We start from the raw sequence: 24,051 nt of genomic DNA on the forward strand, positions 1-24,051 counted from the left end.
AGTGGTTGGTACATCAGATGAACAAAGAAGGTGATCATGGCATTTCTGTCCTCCAGTAACACAGAACCTCAGAAGCAGGCACAACTGCTGCACTCTAATCCCCTAATGCTGCCAGCACATACAGCTGTTCCTGTTCTGACCCTTTTCTAAACGAGTCAAAGGAGTTAGTTCCAACTCTCCGATGTTGCTGTATTTCCCATTTCAGGGGCCAGCATTCATTTTGGAGTCCCAACGAACAGCATCTTGTACCTTGATATGTCTCTTCAGCCAACAACAGCAAGTTGGAGGGATTCATGACTCCCCAGACACCCACACGTGTTCTTTGACCCTTCCTGGTGCCTGAAACACGACAGGCAAGCACAGAAATTAAATTCCATATTAAGACATAAATTACTATTTTATTACATTAAAATGCTTGAGGTTAGGACACATTAATTCGGCGTATTAGTCATGCCAAGGTAGGAAGTTATATGCGAAGAAGATTAGCAAGGAAACATAGGAGCAGCCCTTGCAGGGCTCAAGAGGTCTCAGCTGGATTGCTGGCTCCTGCACAATGTTCTTGCAAAGCTGTGGGCAATTCACCTATACCAGCATCCTTGCTGTATTTGCAGACACTGCACTCCTGGCTTAGGAGAGCAACAATAAACCCAATCTTGCTGTTACCCTAATGTGAACCAGTATCAATACCCACCAGGTCAAGGCCCTGTTCCTCAAACCTGTTCTTGTTTGCTGTACCCAAAGGATGGCAGCAGCATTCTTGCTGCTGGCAGAAACAGGAATCCAGCTGGCCCATTCACTGCCCTGCATGGGGCACCCCTGCTGAAGTGCCTGTGGGCCCACAGTGTAGCAGGTCAAGGGGCGAGCAGCCACACAGGCAGCAGGAAGGATCAGGAGATGCACTGTCTTAAGACAGATAAATCCCACCTGTGTTTCAGTGCCTTACATCTGATACAGCACATCAGTACCAGACTTCCTAACAAACACATTGCAAAGAGGCCTCTATGCAATACTATCTGGTAACAATCAGATATTATGGCAGCCACATGCCAAAACTGCTTACCAACACAGACTTCCTTTTGATCTGCAGCACTACTAGTTTATTTGCCAATAAAAATATTTATGTGTAATAACAGTAACACAGCTCTTACACCAAGTTATCTACAAAGAGCAAGCATCTATACTGCTCCCAGGTAGGAAAAGAAAGCTCTTACCTGATGGAGAGACTATTCTCTACTGGATAGATGATGATGATGGCAGATGCCCAGAGATGAGTAGAAAGACAAGAAGTGCAAGATGCAGGAATTCGCCTCCTCCTCCTATGTTAGTCTACTCGCTTCACACGTGCAGGGTAAAACATCTGTCTCTGATGAGTAACTGTGGGGAAATTACTTAAACTTCTCAGTTACGCTCTGTGTCATCTGACAGACTGGAAAACCATCATTCCCAAAACCGGACACCGGTATTCCACAACTAACCTTGCTTCTGACTTTCGATAGGCAAGTCTTCACCCAGCAGACAGCTTTGCCCATCACCTGCATCTTCTTCACAGAAATTTGAGACATGAACAAATGTTAATAAATCTTACTATTTGATGCCTTAACAGAGAGCTGATGTATAGGCAGTTGAAGCCTAGAAACCGATCTGCAGAACCTCAAGGAACACTCCTAATCTGAATGGGGTGTTCAGAGAACAGAATCCTATCAGTTACTGAAGTAATGAGGCTGGGGTTTTGCCCCAGCTTTGGGCAGGTGAGGAATTCGGCTTTGTTTTTCATTCATATTGCTTAAACACTGTTTCTCAAAAATCTTGTAAGACTCTGTTGCTGGCCTGTGTTTTATGGCAGCAACATCCCATGAAAAGCAGCTATTTATTCCTTTGGGGTTCCCCCTGCCCCCACCTGATTTGGGAAGAACAGCAGTATGGGGGTTTTATGATTTATATGGGAAGAGGAAACCACCCTGGGCAAAAAGTCTACAGTCAGCAGAAGCAGCACTTTGTCTTCAAAGCCTTAGACACAGGGCTCCCAAATGATTAACGTCCCTAACTCACATTTTTCTTGCAGATGTGATTACAGAAGAGAATACGAAGAGGAAATGACTTTTAAAAGAATATTGTTAGAAATGTATTTTCATAACAAGGAACAACAGAAAACAATTACAAACTCAGATGCCAAACTGCTGATGGATGTTAACGCCTTGGCACCAGAACTCGATATTCTGCTTTCCTAGAAAGTTATTGATACTTGCTCAATCTGAACAAAACAACACATGAACAAGTCATTAGATAGCCACAAATTAACATAAATACCTACATTCAGGCTCCACATTTGAAAACCTGACAAACCTATCACAACACTTAGTTTGCATTGCTTTTAGTTATGGAATATCACAGACACCAAGAGATTTTGGAATATCCCATACGGCTGTGATACACAGGTCCCCATTTCCTGGTCTTCTGCACTATCTTTGGGACTAGACAGTAAGACATCCAGTTATCAATCGTTATTTGAATTTGGACAAACAAAAGAAGGTTGGCATGGGGGAGAGTTTATCAATGCAGCCGTAGAGAAAAGCACATGCTTTGGGATTTTGAACACATTTCACTCGCTTGAGAGAACACAAGAAATGGGTTGAAATCAGCACAAATAAGCAGAGATAAAAAAAAGAAAGAAGTTTGAACAACCATCTCAGCATCTGTGATAAAGCAGGACATCAGGGCTTCTCCCTTCTCTCAGTCACAGGGCACGTGCCTTGGATTGTCACTGCTCTGAAAGGAGGAATAAGCTTTAATATCAGGATCTTTCATTGCAGAAAATTGCTTTCTCTTTTCAATTGTTTTCCTATGTACTCAAACAGAGTAAAACCAAAACTGGACTGCTCAACAGATGCTGAGAGGCCATTTCAGATACACAAGGAAGATGGGTTCCGAAAGCACGTTCGAGTGTCTGCCTGGGCATGCTTTGCTCCCTCTGACTACTGACAAGGTTTTTGAACTTGGCCTACAAAGCTGTCTGCCAATCTTTTTGGCTTTGTAATTCGCTCTTCATTTATCTCAGAATGATCAAGTGATGAGAGCTATGACTATATATGTGTAGACACACGTACACATACATAGGTAAGAGGACATTCCTGGATGGGTGAGCTGGGGAGGAGGGAGTATGGAACTAAAGTTACACATGGGCCTGCTGCGAAGCTGTAATTAATAAAACCTGTTGATTGCAGCCTGATTCTCATCTTGTCCTGCACAAAGACATAAAAAACCCAGGCCCACAAGTTATATAGCCTTGCTAGATGAAGTGACTGTCAGATACATCAGGTATCCAAACCACTGCATGCACAGCCACTAGCGTGCACAAGCTAACTCGGTACAACACGTGAGCACTACCTCTGACGTGCAGGATAGGGACCTCTATTGCCACCAGAGGCTCAAAGGTGATCCTGAGTAAACACCAACTTTGATAAACTCCATATTGGAGCATGATCTCATGTCCTACAACAATACCTGCAAGATAAGACTTGTCCTTTGGAAGGTTTGTGAAGGAATGAAGCCTATTGCACTATCTCACAGAGCCAGCTGAGAGAAAGGAGAGGCTGAACACAGATGTCACACTCTCACACATTTTTCCATACACTTGGGGAGGGGGAAACCAAAAGCACTGACAAAGAACATTTGCTGGGATGTGGGGACACTGATGCTTTCCTGTTTTGCTCCGTATTTATGGGAAAAAAATCGCTGTTTGTCTTAAGAAAAACAAAGTTTTGTGGAAAAACAATATTTATAGCAGTTATTACTAGAAGTAAATCTCAGGTTTCCACCCAGCTCTCCAAAGTAGCCTTTAGTATTAACAGATGGCTGGTTGGAATCTGCCTGAGCCAGTGAACTCAGTCTGAATGGACACCAAACAAAGGCACATAGTTTTTGCTTCACATAATCTGAGCATAAGGTGTTTTCTCCCAGCCTTCTATCACATAATTACTGACTATTTTATCTTCAAGAAGGAAGAACCTCAAATGCAGAGCAGACAAGCCTTCCAGTCAATGTAATCTGCTTTTCCAGATCTATAGCTCATCTATAAATAGTAGTGGAGCAAAGCACTGGAAGCATGGATTTGGGCTGGGGTTAGAAGAGGAGACATTTCATCTGTTGGTGTACAGGCCCTGCTTATAGTAGCAGTGGCCTTGATGGCTGCAATTTTGAGGTTCTTAATAAAGTCAAGGGAAGGTACTGAAGATCCAAAGCAGATGATAAGGCTGAAGGTAGCAGTCATAGCTGTTGATTTAAGGAATTACTGCAGTCTCATACAGTGAGATATTCCTTCCTACACTTCCCTCTGTATTCTTTACACAGACACACACATATAATTTCTTACTGTATCTACTGTTACATATTCACTCATTACAGATTGCAGTGAGGCAGTCCTGACAGAGCCAGCCTGTAACTGCACAAGTCTCTAGCAGTTAAGCGTTCCTCTTCCCCTTGCCAATTCTCCCAAGTCACGCAACGTTTTAAAAGTTATTACATTCTAAATAAAGGAGATTAAGGATGCCAAATGCTATTCTGTGCTAAAAATGGCAATCAATATTTGTCAAGACAATAATGTCTTTAGGGCCAGAATACCACTATTCTCTAGACCAAGTTTTTTTCTTTCTTTGGTAAAGACACAGTTTATCATATTTTCCAGTAACCGCTGCATCAAACCCAGAGCTCTGGGTGAGTTGGAGCATTTAAATTATCGTACCAAATTAGGCATGTTTCTCAAAATAGAACACTGCTTTTCCTTATTAATATTGCATTTCTGTTTGAAATACAATGCTTTCTTAGTTGGAAAGCACGGAGGAGTTCATCTCAATAGGAGGGTGAAACAACAGATGCATGTGTACAGCAAGGTAGGGAACCATTTGTTAAAGCATCAGAGGAATGCGATACCTGCGTAACTCCAACTATAAGCACAATTCCCGTGAATCACCATTTTAATCTATTTGGTTCTGAGATTTATTTCTTTTCCCAGGAAGATGATGGGTAGTTGTTCTTTATGCAATTATTTTGACAGTCATGTTTATTACGAGAAGTTAATGTCAGTACACAGCAAATCTTTGAGTGGATTCGGGACCAGCCTTGTAAACGTGCAGAAATTGGGCAGAGAATGTTTATCACAGTGTTTTCCACTTTTATGAGGATGCAGTTGGTTATTATGACAAGGTGAAAGGTCTCAAAGCCTTCATTTTTAGGCCACAGGTGTTCTTTGTAGAGGGTTTTTTTTAATAAAGAGTATTATTAGTCCTTTAAATTAGCTCTTATTGAAAGTTACCACATCTGCGTTATGTGGTAATGAAGCCAGGGGGAGGTCATAGCAGGGGACTTGTGCTTGTAGAAAACATCTGGACATTGCTTTGACATTCACTAGCAACTTCTTGTATTTTATTAAGAAGTAAGGAAATTATACTGAAATCAAATGCAAGATTCAAACAAGAAATAAAATGAAAATACAGGACCTGAAAAAAAAAGTCTAGCTTTGAACAAAAAAAACCCTTTCCCTTCTTTCACTCCCCTCCCATGAACTCTGGTTGATGGTGCAAATGGCAGCACCAGTTAAAAAGCTGTTCAACCAGTATTCAGTGCAGATGTGTAACACTGCCATCATTTTGCCTTTCCCAGGAGAAGCTACTGTCATTTTAAATACTTTCTGTATTAGAACTTCTTTTGGCCTTTCCTCCTCCCCCCTCATTTTGTTTGCTATATCATTTCTTAAAGAGGTGCAGCAACCTTAGGAAGTCCTGTACCTTTATATAGGCAATTTTTATCTCCACTTCCTCCTGGCTGATTAAAGCAGAGAAGCTTTGTTTCCTGTGCACAATTACACCTACCCCTTCCACTGATGGAAGGAAGGAAAAGTTGACTTTCAACAAAAAGGGGATTTGAAAGCCATCAAAATCCTCAACTGGAAGTTCCTAAGTAGCTGCAAGATGGCTCTTAATCATCAAGGCTGACAACTGAGTATTTAAGGACTATTGCATTAAGAAGCTTTGCTGGGTCAGATGACTGTCCAGCTCCACCGTGCATGCAGCTAGAAATGTTTACTGGGCAATGGTTTCTGTATGCATTTCAACAGTGCAGTGTATCCCATGCTCACTGTATTTTCTTGGTTTAAGTGCTTGCTTTACAAATGCAAGTGAAGTTTACCTTCTATTCAGGTTCTTACACCACATTCATCGCTGTAACTGAGCATCTTCCAGTACCACCATAAGCGGTCAGGTCATTCACTCCCTCAGGCAGGGAAGCATGTACGTACCAATGCACTGGTTTAATGCCACTTTTCTATTCTTACACATCTTAACATGAAGAACTTTTCACAGACGCTTTCAGCACAGTGACCCTCTGCAAATCTATTACATTTCTAGCCAGAAAGCACCAAGCACATTCTACAAGCCTATAAATATATTTGGTTATAGCTATGAGAAATCATTACAGAAAAGCTACCTTCCAGCTCAAGTCAAAATCACAATAGCTGCAGACAAAGTTCATAGTACTGCATAACAACATCTTCTGGGGGGGGGGGGGGGGGGGAAGGAAAGCAGTTAATGTGAATGTGACATGCAAATATGAAGACAGGACACCAGACTTCTTTTCTTTCCCCTTCCCATTGGGTGTTTTATTTTATAGCATCTGCATTAGGTAATCAACTGAAACACTCCAACAACAGAAAGCTGGCAGCATAGTGAGGAAAAAGTGGAGGTTATTTCCCAAACAGCTGTGACAAAATGGTTTCAAGTTGGAATAGTATTGCACAATCAAATCAGTTTACAGAGGGTGAGCGGGAGCGAGCATCTTCAACATGGATTGTGAGGAAAAAAGGCACTATTCAGCTGTGTGTGTTTTCAAAAAGAAACAAGTCATGATGCACAATCCATGTTTCTCAAAGTTACATTCAGTACTGCTTTAGAAATGCTCACAAACCTGTCTCTCTTTACTGAAGCTACAGAAAGCTGCTGATGTAAATATCAGACAGTAGAAGTGTATGAACATTTATAATTATGCTCCAGAAAAGTCTCAGGAAGAGGACTCTTTCTATAAATACTGCTGCAAAGGTTACGTAGTTGCATGGGCTTACAGTAAAGGAAGCATCCATCCAACTAAGCAGCCTTACAGTTTCCTAAAGTTTAATCTCTAGTAGTCATAAAATATGCTCTAATTCTGAACAGCTAAATTGGCAGTGCACTTGAACCAGGCTTTTCCAATGACTGCTTAAGCAGCACAGTTCAGACAGCGTCATCCATACCCCTTTTTGTCATATACGTGTTCAGCAACACCAGGGAAGCTCAATAAAAGATTTAAACAGAATCATAAAAGAACTGAATTTTCCCCAATATAAAACTGAACAGTTCTGAGGCCATAAATAAGCAAATGTTTATTCCTGGAAAGTAAAAATAGCTACGTATCTTCAGAAAAACTAAGTACCCAGAAAAGGCATTTCAAATGACCAGGGTGGGCTGCTTCTTCCTCTCCCATATTGTATAGCTATAAATTTTCATGCCTGTTTGAGTATGAGGCCATGATCAGCATACCACTAATAGAGAGACTGCTTGAAAATCAACTCAGAAAAAGCAGGAATGTGCACATAGTATACTCTTCACCCTAGCCTTGTGGCTGTCTATAGATGCACTAATAAGAGTGAAGTTCTTGCTGCATGGCTGCAGAATTATTATGGGAAGGAGCTAAAACCACTGTTGCTCTCCTGTCAGCACTGCCCAGTGCTCCAGGCATGCTGTGGGTATGGCTATGCAGTTGCCGGTGCAGCTGGACCTCATGCCATTATGCTGACATCAAGAGTTCCAACAGGGCTACAGTTTAGCACAAAATCTGGGTGTTAATCTTGTACAAAAGTACAGAACAGTGTAACAAAACCTACTCTAAACTATAGTGAGATGAGCGTTTCAGCACCTTTTAAACGAACTTAGCCCTGCAGAAAGCCAATCTCCTGTGCAGAGACTACAGTGACTTCAGTTAAAAGATCTGTGTTTAGGAGGCTGCATAGTAAGTTTACTGATCATACAACCTGCAACAACAAAAATCCATGTATTGCTGCTTTTCAATCCAAGTCATTAAGGGAAAACTCACAAGATAAATTGTTTATATACTGTAAAACATTTTTAATTCCAACAACTCAGATTGTTTCCATTTCCAAATAGAAGAGGAATAAACCAGGTTATTAAAAATGTGTAAAGCTCCTTCTCCTAAACTGTCTTTTAGGAGATCTAAGTTTGATAGTTTTCAATTGAAAGGATTCTAAAAAGTTCACAGTTGACTTAACAGTTGCTCTAGATAAGAGTATCTGTAGACAGTCTTGATACCTTCTGTGTTCTACAGACAGCAACATTGTCAGAGCACATCTGGAATGAAACCTCCCAGTTGTAGCTAGAATTCTTGCTTGTCTCAACCCTGCCAGTTCACAGCAAAGGACAGGAAGCGATATCTGATTAAAGAAAATGTGCTTTCTGACATGACCTATGAAAAATATATTGCTCATTTAAAAGTAACAAAAGTTGCATTGTTCTATTGTTTTCTATTATTGTTCTTACTGAAGACTCAGAATTAAGAAATCTAAATCCTGGAAGGAAACAGAAATTAAAGACAACTTTTTAAATGTCTTACAGAATAGAAGGGGTTTCTGTAGAGCCTACTGAAATCAGTAGAAGGTTTGCTTATCAGTTTTCTTGTCAATAGAGAAGCATTTGTCTACATAACTACTTCATTACTTAGATGAATATTTTATGTTTTCACTTACTAAACTCTTCTGCTCTTAGAGGTGCTCTTCTGAATATTCTGAAGGAGACTCAAGAAGGTAAACTGATCCGAATTACTCTGAAGGAGAAAAGAGATAGTCAAAAGAAAATCTATCGTAAAACTAACAGTGAGTGAATAATCTTTCCTGGGATTGTAAATATTATTTCCAAAAAGTTACTGCTTTACTACGGAAATTTTTAATCTCCATTACCTACTTCTTGTGTATGACTCCTCAGTTCCTTTCTTTAGCTAGGAAAAATGCCTTCATTTGTGAACTAACACATCCTATTCCCAAGCACGCTGGCATTATTAATTACATCAATAGACAAGAACTGGAACAGGAAATCTTATGCATGGTTCATGCTATATAAATGGTAAGCTATCAGAAGGAACTTCCCTGATTATTTGGGAAGAACAAAGAGAGATCTATTTTTAAAAATCAAAGGGAAAAAAATCAAGAAAACAAAGAAAATGCAAGACGTACCCGATAGTCTCTCCCTATCCTCTCTGTCATTGGGCTGTTGCTTTTGGCTGCAGACATTCAGTTCACAGAACATTTTCCATTTCCTTTGTTTTCATTACAAGAACAAGCTGGTTAAAGAAACTCTACTTGGTAATTTTAAACTAAGCCTTCAGCATCTTCCCTTGGGAATTTAAACCTTTACCACCATTCCTTACTATGTCTCCTCGGTGCCTTCCCCCATCAAACTCTGTGGAAAGCACTTCAAGAAAAGGCAGGTGTAAGATGTGTAAAAACTCAGATCTTTAAGAAAATTCTATAGGAAACAAATTCTTACAGTTCTCCACTGCCATTTGCTCTAATGCAGTGGCCCCAAACATCTGTTTGCCAATTGCAACTTACTTCATCTACCAGGTGTTTCACACTGTTAATAATGGCAACTCACAGATTTACAATAGTCACATAAGGCAGCTACATAAATACAGTTATGTCAATCAAGTTCACTGCATCTTTCCCAACCAGACTACACATGACATTTTTCTTCTTGTCTTCTTATCATAATAAAAGGATGAAGACTACATTTCTGCAAAGAAAATCCCTGGACAACATTCTGGTATTGAAGTCAGAGAGGTCACTGAGGTGCATTTCAGCAATGTCCAACAGTTGTAACTCAACCATGAAGTAGATGTGATGTTTTTCACTTCACACATAACAGAATGGGTGCAAAAACCCCACTTTAAACTAGTAACTTTAAACCTTTTGGTCCAAATACATAAAATAAGCAGTATTTACAGCATTTTACTCCTTTTGTATATGCAATGCTTTAAAACACGTTATAAAGCACCTTAGTAAAAATATTCTACAGATAAAAGTATCGAAGTAGTAGGAAAACCCTAACCATACCACAGCTCACTAATGGAGTCATAATATGGATTCACCAATACCTCAGTTTACAATTATTACAAAGAATCCATGGAGAAACTTAATACTGAGTTTATGATTTTTATACCACTGTGTAAGGATCAACTAGAACTGCAGACAATACCAGCTTTCCTCACAGTTTTCCCAACCTCAGCCAGTGGTGGTGCGGATAAAGAAACCTAAACCAAAACTGCTCTGATTCTTTAGCTTTTTACAATATTAATGTGGAAATGATGTTTGAACACTCCTGATCAATTGTCATTTGTAAAGAAAACCACATAGATAAATATGGGCAATTGTAGCAGCATTTCTCAGCAGAACATGATTCACCATCCCAATTAATATCATGTGACATGATCCACAAAAACAAAGCACAGATGTCAACCAGTTATTAACACTATTGGATGCAACCAAATTTCCATGTTGAAAGCTGGGAAAAATTATTTGCTCTTCACAGAAGTATAAATGAAAAGAAATTGCTCTGAAACTTAAAAAGAGCATCAACAGAAGCATTCTTTTGTTTGGATATATTTTCAACTAGAACTGCTGTGTATTAATTGCTCTGAATTAAAAGTGTAGATTTCTTCAGGTAAAGGATATTAACTCCCACTGAAAGTATTAGATAAAAGAAATGAAGCCTTTGCTTCTGGATTACCAACATAGTTAGCCAGTATCCAATGCCCTGGAGGTGATCCACAGCCCACTTTTCTCAGATCTATAAGGAAACATCTTGAAGGTCTACAAGCGATCTAGTTTCCACGGCTGAGGACTAAGATGATAATGTGACCAAAGATTCAGGTCCATCAATGTCACCGTACAGTGCTGTTCTTAGTTTGATTTCGGGTATATCTTTTCATAGAAAAAGTTCTGAGCCAGAATATACAATTCTCCATCTTTTTCCCGAACTGCATGTGCTCTGACAAACTGAAACTGCTCCAGCGCAAACTCATAGAACTCATTCTCCATTTTCCAGATTTCAGACTGTTGTAGCTTGGCAATAGTTTCTTTTGTGGGAAGTTTTTTCTCAGTTGTTTTCCTAAGATGAGACTTCTTTCCTAAATGCAAAAACGAAAGCAGGAACTTCATTTTAAAGTTCATGGATTAAAAGATGTCTACAGTCCTTTTACTCACAGAGTTTTATCCTCTCAGCATGTTGATAAACTGCATTAGAAGCGACAAAATTTCATCCAGAATTTATTAATGTAACATGCAGGGTTGGAAAATTGCAGTCTCTTGCACTAAATGTTAATGAATTTTGCATCAGTTCTTTCAATTCTTCCTCCTTACTTTAATAAACCCAGGGAATGAACACTTCATTTAAGGAACAAGATTACTCCACATAATGTACTTGGAGCAAGATTGGTCTTTCAAAATTAATTATTTAGATGTTAATCTGATATCAACTGTTAAGAATTTTAAAGGCTGCAGAGCAAGAGACTTCTTACATGAGATAAAGACGACCAAAATGATGGCAGCGTTTTCCCTAAGAACTGCTATCTGCCGCTTTGTAATAAGCTTGTTAATACTACACATCTAGACCCTACACATCAGATCCTTTTCTCCTTCTATTTGCAGGTAGAAGCCCTGCCTAAGATGGACCTTTTTCTCATACTAAGTTGCATGGGCAGCTCCAAGAAACCAAGCTACTAGCTATATGACAAATGGCTTACTATGACCCCAGGAAGGTAACATGTACTTGGGCCTTTGTATCCCTTGGGCCTTTCTGCACAGCCAACCAGGTTGCATCAAGCACAGGCTTGTGTAAGGCAAGATACTTGGGCTGCCCTCAAACTTTTGAGGGTATTTTAAACATGTAGGAACACCAGCCAACTGAGAGGCAAACCTGGCAGAGATTCAAAACTATTCGTCTAAGTCTAAAGAATTCACATAAAAAAAAAGGGATAAGAGGATGAAAAAAATCCATGGAATCCTTGAAAATCAACCATTTAAATAATGTAAATACCTGTCCGGTACAGTTCTGTGGCACCCCTGAAGAACCGGGGCAAAGCTGCCTCCAATAACATGATAAAGTCTTCAAGCTCTTCAGTAACTCCTACTAGGAAGTATTCATTAATCAGATTGTATTTGGCTTGTTCCAAAGCCCATCTGCTTCCCACATTCCTAAAATGACAGAGAACAATTACAGCAAGTTCTGATGTCAGCCAACAATCCTTGGTCCCTAGATGGAGATTATTTTGTAACAGGACATTTGCATAGGAAAGGGAAGGCTCACTTCAAGTTGTAACCACTCCTAACTTCACTTCCCTTTGCAGCTTCTCTCATCTGAACTCTTACCTAGAAATTTGACTCCTCTACTTACTTTGATTAATAACTCCTTTACCAAGCAAACCACATGTGTATAGGGTTCATGTCTCTATTAATGCAATATCTGGAGGATCTACATTTTCTCACGTCAATATTCAGTCTCCATTTTCCCAATAGCTACCAGAAACGGTTCTGGTAAGAACACATCTTTCCATCTTGCATCCTAGAAGCATAATTCTGAACTAGAAAGTCACTGCACTTAATGGGGGGACTTCCCTACTGAACAACAGACAGAAATAAAACTGACATTGTCTTCCTCCTTTTATAGCTCTAGACTGGGTGAAAAGATAGGTTCAGAGTTCTTTCCTTTTCTGCTTCTCCACCTGGCCCAGGCACAGATAGGTCTGACCGACAGGCACTGAAACAGGAGCTCTAAACGACCACGTGCTCTGCTCATGTTTGGATGAAGAGCAGCATTGACAAATAATTGCCCTTGATTTCACTCAGAATCCTTCAAATTGCTTTTTTTTTTTTTTTTTTTTTTACCTGTAGTTTGCCTTTAGTTCAATGTTTTAAAGCCTGTGCCATTGTTATAAAACATGCTACATTGACAGACGGACACTATTTGCCTTTGGTTTGGTTTCTTCTACATAACATTGACTACTAGATTCTGGTAAAGGTTTAAGAAGACAAATTTATCCTAATCCCAATTATTTTGCTCTCCCCAGAAACTCTAAGAGCTGGAACAAAATATCTCCATTCAGAAAGATGGATATTGTAGCCTGACAGAAAAGAAGAATGTCAAGACTCCAAATCTACAAAAACTATTGTTAAAATGGGAAACATCTGTTTTCCCTCCTAGCACTGCTGATACAGTACACTAACATACTGCTTGTTTCAAGAGCTGCAAGACTTACATTAAAATGCATCTTCAAAAGAAAATACATGACAAAAGTACCTGCTGCTTCACTCTGTCCAGTCCCACACACTTTCTCCAACTGTGTTACATATTCAGGTTTGTTAAGTTTAGCTTTTAGCACTGATATACTTGACTAACAATTTAAGCTACATTTCTCTCCCTACCAGCATTCGGAGCTGTGGCCACAGAAGAACGGAATTTGAAGCCAAAGTTTCTCTGGAGCACAGTCTGAACCTCCAGCTGCCACACATTCATCAAAGGTCTGGAACAAAGACAAAATTGAGCTGAGCTTTAAAATCTTTTATGCGTATCCCACATCTCAACCTGGTTAGTGGCTAAATGTAGTGGGGACAGAAAAACACAGGAGACGATGTGAACAAAGGAAAAGCAGTACATTTCCAAGCTTTGCTTTCAGAGTGTTATTAGGACTTACTCATCTCAATTAAAATAGTATTTGGACACTCTAGAGTTAGAGCTAATTAACAATTTGATCTTACCTGGTTCATTTGATACATCTTTAATATAACCTTGATGAAGGCTGAATGTCAAAACAAGCAAAACCAGTCAGTAAGTGTTAACATCATTTTCTTTCCCTTACAAAATAAGTGACTAAAGATACAGCACCAATTGCCATCAGGATTTATGTGATACTGGAAACAGCTGGATCTTTATATGATAGAGTGTGCATTTTGTGCTGTAGATTAAACAATGTTCTATTCCATTTTAAATATGACAAATAACTGCCATTTCAGGAGGCAATTTATTTTTGGCAAATACAGCGCTGCTCTACGTGGATAGACAGCTGTAGCAACACAGTTACAGTTATTGCAGTTATTCAACTGCAGCAATACAGTTACAGTAAGAACTCCATTAGCATTGGAAAGAATTGGTAAATACTTTGCCCAGTCACCATAAAGTATTCACAGTATTCCTGTTTCTAAGGAAGGTGTAAGCCATGTATCTAGGAAAGTTTTTAAAGAAATTATTTAGTAACAAATAAGTGATCACATAGACAACTTTTTAGACTGTCTGCTTTCTGTTCAAAACAACTATTAACAAATATATTTGCCTAATTATTCAGTGTTAGAACAAGTACAATGCCTTTTGCTTCTGTTCTGAGGTGAAGATCCTGAGATAATCTGAAAAGTTTACTGATACCAGGCCAAAGCAGGGATTAACGTGTGGTGCCTAGGTCCACGTTGCACTTGGTGTTTAGAATAGCTCATACATGTCACACATCACAGATGAAAACTCAGTTTCACTAGGAAAACAAGACATTGGTATGCTTTCTTTAGCATAGCTCTCTAAGAGAAATTCTGCACTGATCTATCACGGGTAGTTTATAACATCAACATTACTTAAGAATGTTTAAATGCACCTCCTAACTTATGAGTGTATATACTAAGTATGAACTAGCATCTGTCAAAAGAAAGACTCCTTTGCTTATACCTGCAGGTTATTTTATAGTTACTACACAAACGCAAGTAAGTGATTTTCTAAGTAAGATTAAACAGGACACACCTCCTTCCCCATTTCCTCTTCTATACTTACCTCAACTACTCCACCCAGAGATTCTATTATAAGAAATACTTGTCTCTACAGACCCTGTTCGTGAAGCCAAGCTATCTGTAACTTTGGAAGCACGGGGTATAGGAAGAAAATGAATGAAGAACTCTTCCATATAAATGTGGTAAGGACTGGCAGGGGGTGAGAGTGTAAAGTCCATTAAGATTCCCTCCCATTTAATAAATGAACAATTAACTTCCATTAGGAAGAAAGTTTTGATCTTCTCTACTTTTCATATGAAGAACTCTTAGTGAATCTCCTATAACACAGATTAGGATAGGTATTAGTGTTACAGGCACTGCGATTGGGCCAATCCAGTTTTGAGCTTAAAGAATGTGATGTAGATAATGTATGTAGAATTGACACCATCTATATACGTACAATTTTCCTGGAAACACTGTGGAAAAACAGGATCCCTAAAACTTGGCATAGCAAATCAATTTCACTTCATACAAACTAGAGCTGCTTACTGGACAAGTTAAATCTGTATGGCAACAACTAAGTTGCCATATCATTCACCTAAATAAAGTGGCATGATAGTGACAAAATGAAAAGAAAAAGCATCTTTAATAGAAAACCATAAAATTATTACTGCAGTGAATTGCAAGCATTATAAACAGGAATGCATTTCAACTTGTTCCAGCAAACCAGAGCTTACAGTGCAGTCTACCAAGCAGTAGCATTAGGGATTTTGCCTTAATGTTTCCCAGTGACCACTAAACAAGATTGTTTGGACTCTAATTCAAAACTAAAACAATGCTATTAGTACTTAGTAAAAAGTGTGAAGTTTAAGTCCTAAGCTTGGACTTAAGCTACCTAAGCTTGGACTTGGTAGCACAGTCAGCTTTCCAACTCCTTGATCTCCACCAGCAAGGAATTCCATTACCAAATGATGCTCATGAACAGGAAGAGAGTAGGTTACAAAAGATGAGATTCTCTCTTATTTTAGAAATGCCTTTATGACACTGTATTACCAAATCATTTCTGTAGCCAGTGCTATGAAGATAGATTTATTTTAAGCTTCATTTCAATTTGGTTTGCTTGAAGCTTTCCTCTACCTATGCTGTAGGATGTCGGGACAAACTGAACAGCAGTAGCTGAAGATGGCGCCAAACCCTAACTAACAGAGGAGCAGCTAGTCATCCCCTGGAAAGACGAGAGGAATGCTCTGTTCCAGACAGTCTAAATACACTGTTTGGATGTGGGGGGGGACACACAAAATTAGTAGTCACATTTCTTAGTTGTGCTGTGTATATATATTAAGCTGTATTCAGTATGATTTTTGATGAGTTATTTTTCCAATGTCTCTCGGTATTCGCACATTCTACACTACATGGTAACATTACAGAAAAAAAATAATCAGTTTACTCAAATATTGCCACTGACATTTTAAAGTGTTTGGCTCTGTAAAGTACAAAAGCCATTTCCATTTACCAAAAACTTTCACCCTGTTCTAGCTATAGTTTTAGAAACTATATTCATATGCTGAATACCTTGCTTTTCTTCTTGATTTACAAGCAGTACAAAGCAATGTGCTCCAACAAATGTCTTCCTGTAAACCATGACAGTGGATGTCTAAGTTCCTTCTGCAAAAAATGTATTAGGAAGTCCGAATCATGTTGTCATTCTGAAACCGTGTTAGTAAACAAGGTTTGAATATATGAACCTGAACTACTCCTATAGCCACCTAAGACCGCTGGAGGAAGTCTAGAAACCTATGATTAAAACTCCATAGTTTGCAAGAAGACTCTTCACACAATTCCATTGCAACATTTACTGTTTAAGGCTCTTAATTATCAAAAAACAGTAGTGAAAAATGTTTCAATCCTCAAAAAGAAGAGATGCAGAATTCTCATACAAGAGGATAAGCTTAACCCCACACTTACAACTCCGGGTACCTGAAAACATTTACAATTGTATTTAATTTGTATAACAAATTGTATCATAAAATGAATTTATAAGGTTACACAAAATGTTACACTTAACATACTTCATGTTCCACTCTGGTCTAGTACAGACAGGAAGGGGAGAATACAACTTGCAAAGCCACCATCGCCAAGACTGATACAAGAAATACTCAGCTTCTATCAGGACATTTTAAAACGCTTTTTACACTAATTTTGGTAAGAAACCATATATAATGAAGTGTATTTTACCTTTTTATCCCCCTGTTTTCTCCTCCGTAGCCCTGGTCTGTAATCATCTCCAAAGCGCAGGAAGTAATAATAAGAAACTAGTCGTTCTATAGGATCTCTTATGACATTTATGTAAATTGGTTTCTTTTTGACACCAAATCTGAAGTAAAAGAGGAGAAAAAATGTCTTTTAAAGGCCAAATCAGAGCTTCTCATTTGATACTTTAAAGCTTGCCTCTATTGACACAACTGAAATCTACATACAGAGAAGATGATGGTGAGAGGAAGTTTAATGATTGCTTCCTCTCACCTTCATTATCCAGTGTGTTACGTGGATGTGAAAGTCAGTTCCATTTCAGCTTTCCTGGGACTGTGATTTATTTATTTTTTTAAGAGAAGCAAACAAACCTTAAACATCCGCACGCAATAGGTACCAAAATGCTTATACAACCATCCTAGCTCTAGAAATGCCTTAATGAGTCTAGCAGCCACCTACGTGTTTATAATAAGCATAAGGAAGCTTGATATTGATTTCCTGCCCTCCTGAACTGTGCTATGCAACGCTGCAAGTGGTTTTCTTGGCAGGTCTCCAGTTGTCAGAGACATGATTTCTAACAGAAGGCAGGCAGAGCGCAGAGCCCATCCACTACCTGGGTTGCATCCATATGGCTATGCTTATTAAATAGAAGCCTAAGATAGTATCTGTAACCATATTAACTTCTCTATCTGAAAAATATAACATTTTTCCTCAGACATTTACCTTAAGCAACTTTTGATTTACTGTGGTACAAACAGGAAGCCTGATGAAATGAGGTGGTAAGCTCACAGGGCACACAAGAAAGATTTAAACCACCAAAATGGTTTTGTGCAAATGCTACCTTTCAGTGATCTACATCCAAGGCAGCTTTTAAGACACATTTCTCAGTTTTATTTTCTTTTCCATTTGAGACATCACTGTGGCAAATAAATATGGTATCCAAACATTAAAGAGGTTATATCACAATGGGAATGTCTGTCAGGTGCGGTACCATTATTGTTCAAGTGGACCTCTGTAAATTATAACACCAGATACTGCTCATGTGAGGAATCTTAAGTTGCAAAAAAGCTGAAGAACAGAAACACAGAATAAGCAGCAGAGAAGAAGTTAAAAACCCCCACAATTAAAAGGCATTACTGTGGCAAAAGGCCAGCCATACAGATATGGAAATTGTTACAGGCTACAGAACAGCAATTGATTCTTCAGATGTTACCAGCAGAGTACCAATGCATTAGACCGTAGCAGGTAAAGGTGACAATTGCTGACATTTGTCTGTATGCCAGCTCTTACTCCCCAAGGTCTGCAAAACAGGAGTGTGTGCATCAAAATGATTCAAAGTCCAGACTTGGAACTGCACCTCTTTCAGGTCCACTGAAGTGCACAAGACATGCATGGGTGTCCCCTTCTACAGACTCTACTGCAAGTGCTGGAGAAGGCTGGAACAAACCATTCTGATCAAGCAGCAGCCTCAACCAATAATATGTTCCTGTGTGCTAAATGGTGTCAGAGCCCTTGGAAATGTTTGTGCTGGATTGTACGTTCAAGCAGATTTACACACGATCTTGCAAAACTCGCATCACTTACAATAACATAAGGTACTTACTACTATAGCTTTATTAGTAATTATAATGATTTTGTAACTGCATTGTCAAAGAACTTTACCAGAGTTTACCAGAGAAAAAAGGGAATAAGGGGGGAGAGGATCACAAATTAAGAAAGAGAAGAAAATAGATTTAAACTTGTATTACTGTAATTTTTACATGATGGGTTATGATAAACCTGTCTTCAATACCATAAGTCATTGACTGAATGCAGTACTTTAAGCTTCAGCGTATTTTAAGCTGTTCTTCTGATACCTGACTGTGGACCCAAGCCTGATATCTGTGTATAAGCAAGCACTGACTTGTTGCAAATACTTTACATTTCTCAACCACAAGAATGTTCATTACAAGAACACACCTCACAGCCTGAAAAGTGTGGGCCCTGCCAAGCACAGCCAAATATTCAAGATATTATTTTAATAATGAAAACCTGATGTATGAGAAAGCATGCTGCGTTGGGGGAAAGGGACTGCGAAATAAATCATTTAGGGGAAAGAATAACAAACAGCAAGCACAAGGGTAACACAGTCCTAGATGGAAGATGCAGATGAAAGAAATCTGTGAAATTGCTTAGATGCTCTCTAGATGTAATTATTTTATTTTAAATGTTGAAGTATCTGAGGATGTTTTCAGCTTTATGAAGTGAGCAATGTATAGAATCATAGAATGGTTTGGGTTGGAAAGGACCTTGAGATCATGCAGTTCCAACCCTCCTTCCATGGGCAGGGATGCCCTACACTAAACCATGTCACCCAAGGCTCTGTCCAACCTGGCCCTGAAATTAAATAACATTCCTTCGTTCCAGAAAGCTGTTACTCAGTTCAAGGGTGTATTAACGTTGCAGCATTTTAACGTTAGAAGGCAGAAAAGCAGCTAATGAAAGTTGGTACATTTTATGTTATTTTATTGAATGAGTTGCAATTAAGACTTCTTGCCTGTTACTTTCTGTAAACTTCAAGGTTTTACTTGGTGCCATTGGTATTATCCAGCTACTACTGCAGCTTTTAGCATTTTCTATTATATAATATGCTGTACTGGGAATCTCTGAAGCTCTCACTTCCCCTTCTCATTCTTTGTAATCAAAAGCTAGAATTAAAAATCAGTGTACATAAGAGAATAATTAAAAGCAATGACCAAACAAAAGAAGCTCTCACACACTAAAAATCTCATTTTATTAAATAAATCATGGAATCATAGAATAGTTAGGGTTGGAAAGGACCTTGAGATCATGCAGTTCCAACCCCCCTGCCATAAGCAGGGACACCCCACACTAAACCATGTCACCCAAGACTCTGTCCAACCTGGCCTTCAACACTGCCAGGGATGGGGCAGTCACAGCTTCTCTGGGCACCCTGTACCAGCGCCTCAGCACCCTCACAGGGAAGAGCTTCTGCCTTAGATCTCACCTGAACTTCCCCTGTTTCAGTTTGAACCCATCACCCCTTGTCCTATCGCTACAGTCGCTGATGAAGAGTCCCTCCCCAGCATCCTTGTAGTCTCCCTTCAGATATTGGAAGGCTGCAATGAGGCCTCCCCACAGCTTCTCTTCTCCAGGCTGAACCAGCCCCAGCAGCCTGCCCTCCTACATAAATGTTTTAATACACAGAAACATAACATGACTGAGGCCTGACCACGAGCAGGAGGTGAAAGTACTGGTTACTATTGGTTGTGCAGTCAAATATGCTGAAATCTGAAAATTCCACCTTCAAATTTCAACACTTTTCTGCACGCTGCAAGTGCAAAATGAAGCACTGTCTACTAAGCATCTTAAGCAAAACTGACTTGTCAGTTCAAGGAGAGGTTTCACAAGACTGAGCTACTGAGGATCACTTTAGCAAAGATCCATTAGCAAAAATGAGACAAGGGAAGAAACACATGAAAGAGTGAATACAGATATGATCCTGAACCTCTGAAGTCACTGGGAGCATTTTTACCCCATTTTCTTTTAGATTAATTTTAGAAGCAGCAGGATTTAACTCAGAAGAATTATTTCAATGCTTTTTATGGCAAGTCAAAATACTATAGGCCAAAAAACTGCTTTAAAATATAACCTTTAGTATTTTGATACAGTATGTGGGGATACTCTGATAGAGAACTACGTAACTTAAGAGGCAGGTGGTATTATGTGTTATATAAAACACACTTGAGAACAAGTATCTTAAACTTCCCAGAATGGGAAGCAATCCTAAAGCAGAACTGCCAGTGTTTTAGAGAAAAGCCAGGATTTTCAGTAAAATAAGCTTGTAATTCACACAAGGAACACTAAACGCAGCATATAAATAGTTTTGAAATGAGACTCGGCTACATTTTAGCATGCAAAAAGACAAGAGAAAACTGTGAAAATCAAACCCAAATATTGCTCAGCACAGGAATTTCAGCGTGTGAATGTTTCAAACCTCAGCTGTCACACTGTCATCACTAGAGGGCACTAATAACCCAGCTGCATCCAAGCAATCTCTACTACTGTGCTACTCGACAGATAAATCCAAGGGTAACATACTTCGCAAAGTCCAAATAAGATATATGGCCATGGTAAAATCCTGGTTTCATTTCCTTCCAGGAAGTCACATTCTTCACAAATCGGACCTGTAAAGTAGACAGCAGAAAATGTTTCTGTACAGCTGGAACACATTGAGTTTCCCCACACATGGTACCCTCTGGTTTATAAATCTTTTCATGCATTACAAAACAAAATCCTATTTTGAATATTAGCAAAGAATTTGTGCCACCTAAAACAGACTTTTCTTCAAGCATACAGAGGACTCTGCTTATCTCATCACAATTCAAGGATCAGAAAGTAAACCAAAGCAGAAGACAGCAATCAGGAAGGCAACTCAAGAAAAGCTTCCACAAAAGCATTAGCAAGACAAATGTTTTATTTTTGTCAGTCCATTTTATCTGTCATTGGAAAGGAACGGGGAATTCCTTCAGCAAGAAGCAGAAATGCACGTACACCTTTGATGGAATTGTCTGAGCTGTAGTTAACCCCTTAAATAAAAGCATACCAGATTTACAAGCAAGTTCCTAGACCGATTTTACTGGAACAAGAAACAAATCTCATGGTTCATTTGCTCCCCCATCTCAAAATGCAGTGCATGAGTAATCCAAAAATTGCATAAAGGTATGCAGTGTAAATTAGATTTATAGCTTACCATTTTGAATTGTTACCTTAAGTCTAACATTTCAGTGAAGCTTCCATGTTAAAGCACGAAGCAGCCTTTCAGCAAGGGCTGATAACGCAGTTATGGGCAAACTTCACGAAAACAGGAATAGCTTTCCACTTCAAAGAACAAAATAAGGTACGCACCCCAAACTAGAAAGGATTATCACATTAAGTGGGATATGGGAGCCCTGAAATAGCTTGGCTTTATTAGATGAACAGAGTATTTTAACATCAAAGCACTTAACTCAGAAAGTTATGTCAAAACTAGTCAACTGGATAATAAAGAAAAGATGATAAACTTGTGCTGCCTGGCCTGTCTGACAATGACAGGCCACTTGTGAAGCTGCAAATGAGAAGACAGCATTCCCTGCACGTCTACAGTATCTTTCCTGTTATACAGCGACAGAGATAACCACGAAGATACTGAGGTGAGACAAGAGAGTCAAAAAGGGAAAGCTAGAGAGCTCAAGTCAATGCACTAACATTCTGTAAGGTCTAATGGATTGAGAGTCCTGGGAACATGATACTTATTATTTACTATCACCAACCAATTGAGCATTTTAAAAGGCAAGACTGGCCTGCTTCTGTTTCTTCAAATGTACAAAACTCACAGTCTAAGACTTAAGAGGTTGATAAAAATTACTTATTTCCTCAAACACTGGCTCCTGGGCTCTCAGGTAAATGAAATGTATATTACTTTACAGTAAGAGGCAGCATTCATTTTTCCAGTGTACAAGTTTCACAGTCTGTGACATTTCACGATTTAAACCATATATTGCACATGAAAATTGTGGCAGATCTAGCACTGCACAATGTTATACAATTGTGTTTCATAAACTGCACTGGCTTTTCTGCCTTGTTTTGTCCATAGCACAAACTGATACATACCTGTGAGACTTTGAATTCAATTGATCTACCTTTACTACTACTGAAACAAACCACACTTTCATTGACTGTACCTTTTAAAGATTAATGACAGGATATTTTCAGTGGAGACCCTCAACTATAAATACTTCTATACCTGAGAAAGAAGTTTCCTAAATGCAAAGTATACATTATCCTCCCTTCCATCACCTCCAAGCCCCAAAGAGTCACAGTGTCTAATAGACTAGGACTAGGCACAGGGAAACGTTACGTGCAAAGTCCCACGGGTCAGTTCTGTCTCAGATCCTTGTGCCACCATCTGGCATCAAACCTTAGATCTTCCAGTAATGGTTAAAAAAAAAATCCTTTATTGTCTTTGTCATATAATGTTGTTGTCTGCTAAGTGAAAGCATTTTTATGAACACAGGATGGGTGTTATAGCCTTTTATTAACTTCAACACCAGGCAAGCTAAGAGGCAGCTAGGAAGGCTTTATAAGACAGCTGTGACATTTTTGTCTGCCTTAAGATGGACCAACCCCACACTGTGTCCTGAGAATACCAGTCTTTAACACCTATAACCAGCCTGCAGGCAAGAGATTCCCCCCAGCCCCATTCGCAGCATTTCAACAATCAGAATTGTTCCAGGTCACAGATAGCCCAGTAAGTCTGGATTCACACATTTTAGGGCAGAGATGAATATTGCTTGCTGCTTCATACTGTTAAATATGATCTATTTTACCTTTCTTTTCAGGGCTTAACAGATAGTGGAGCTTTCAAGGGACTGAGCAAACTTCTCCATCTGAACCCAACTGAATAAAATGTGAGGTTATTTTAAAAGTGCAGATAGACGTGAATGGAATTCCTGGGAAGTTGTTTCATGGTGCTTTTATATAATCAGCTCAAAAGTTGCTTCGCAGCCTTTAGTAAGTGAGAAATCAGCTGAGCTTCATTGAATTAAAAAGCCAGATCAAACGTACTCTGGGGGCACAAGATGTCCTGAAAGGTAAGTTAAATACATTCAGTTTCTAGGACGATAAGAATTTATAACGAGTCCCAGTGAGCCAAAAGGGAAAATGTAAAATCAACCAGCATACTCGGTCTGAGAAAAAAAATCCCTGGGAAATGGGTATGTGCAGACCAACGTGAAGTGGGAAGCCTCCGTCTGTCCACTGCTTTCATCAGTCCCTCTTCTCTATGGTCTGAATAGAACATACACACCCTCTGCCACCAAAAGGTGGTATGGTCATTACCCTGTGGCCTAGTATCACATGGATTTTGGGTAGCCCCAGCTTTTCCTGTCATTACATTCTAGTTTTGTTTGTTGACTGCTGAATAACTG

At 39.2% G+C, this 24,051-nt stretch overlaps 1 protein-coding gene and 1 long non-coding RNA gene across 2 annotated transcripts in view; both read right to left on the reverse strand.

The window, feature by feature from the left end:
• Window positions 1-856: 856 nt before the first annotated feature.
• Window positions 857-8,941, reverse strand: LOC136012375 (uncharacterized). The gene is made up of 3 exons (XR_010611689.1): window positions 8,783-8,941; window positions 1,476-1,541; window positions 857-1,374 (listed from the first exon to the last, which is right to left on the reverse strand). It is a non-coding gene; the product is annotated as an uncharacterized LOC136012375 (long non-coding RNA).
• Window positions 8,942-9,522: 581 nt separating this feature from the next.
• The window catches only part of HS2ST1 (heparan sulfate 2-O-sulfotransferase 1), a 79,709-nt gene continuing 65,180 nt past the window's right edge, over window positions 9,523-24,051 (reverse strand). Inside the window, exons 3-7 of the mRNA XM_065675570.1 lie at window positions 21,185-21,270; window positions 17,069-17,207; window positions 13,511-13,608; window positions 12,126-12,283; window positions 9,523-11,217 (exon numbers count right to left, since the gene is read on the reverse strand). Coding sequence (XP_065531642.1) covers window positions 10,991-11,217; window positions 12,126-12,283; window positions 13,511-13,608; window positions 17,069-17,207; window positions 21,185-21,270 — 708 coding nt within the window. The 3' untranslated portion in view covers window positions 9,523-10,990. The remainder of the gene's footprint in view (window positions 11,218-12,125; window positions 12,284-13,510; window positions 13,609-17,068; window positions 17,208-21,184; window positions 21,271-24,051) is intronic.

Source organism: Lathamus discolor, chromosome 3, assembly GCF_037157495.1.
Source record: "Lathamus discolor isolate bLatDis1 chromosome 3, bLatDis1.hap1, whole genome shotgun sequence".
Lineage (NCBI taxonomy): Eukaryota > Metazoa > Chordata > Aves > Psittaciformes > Psittacidae > Lathamus > Lathamus discolor.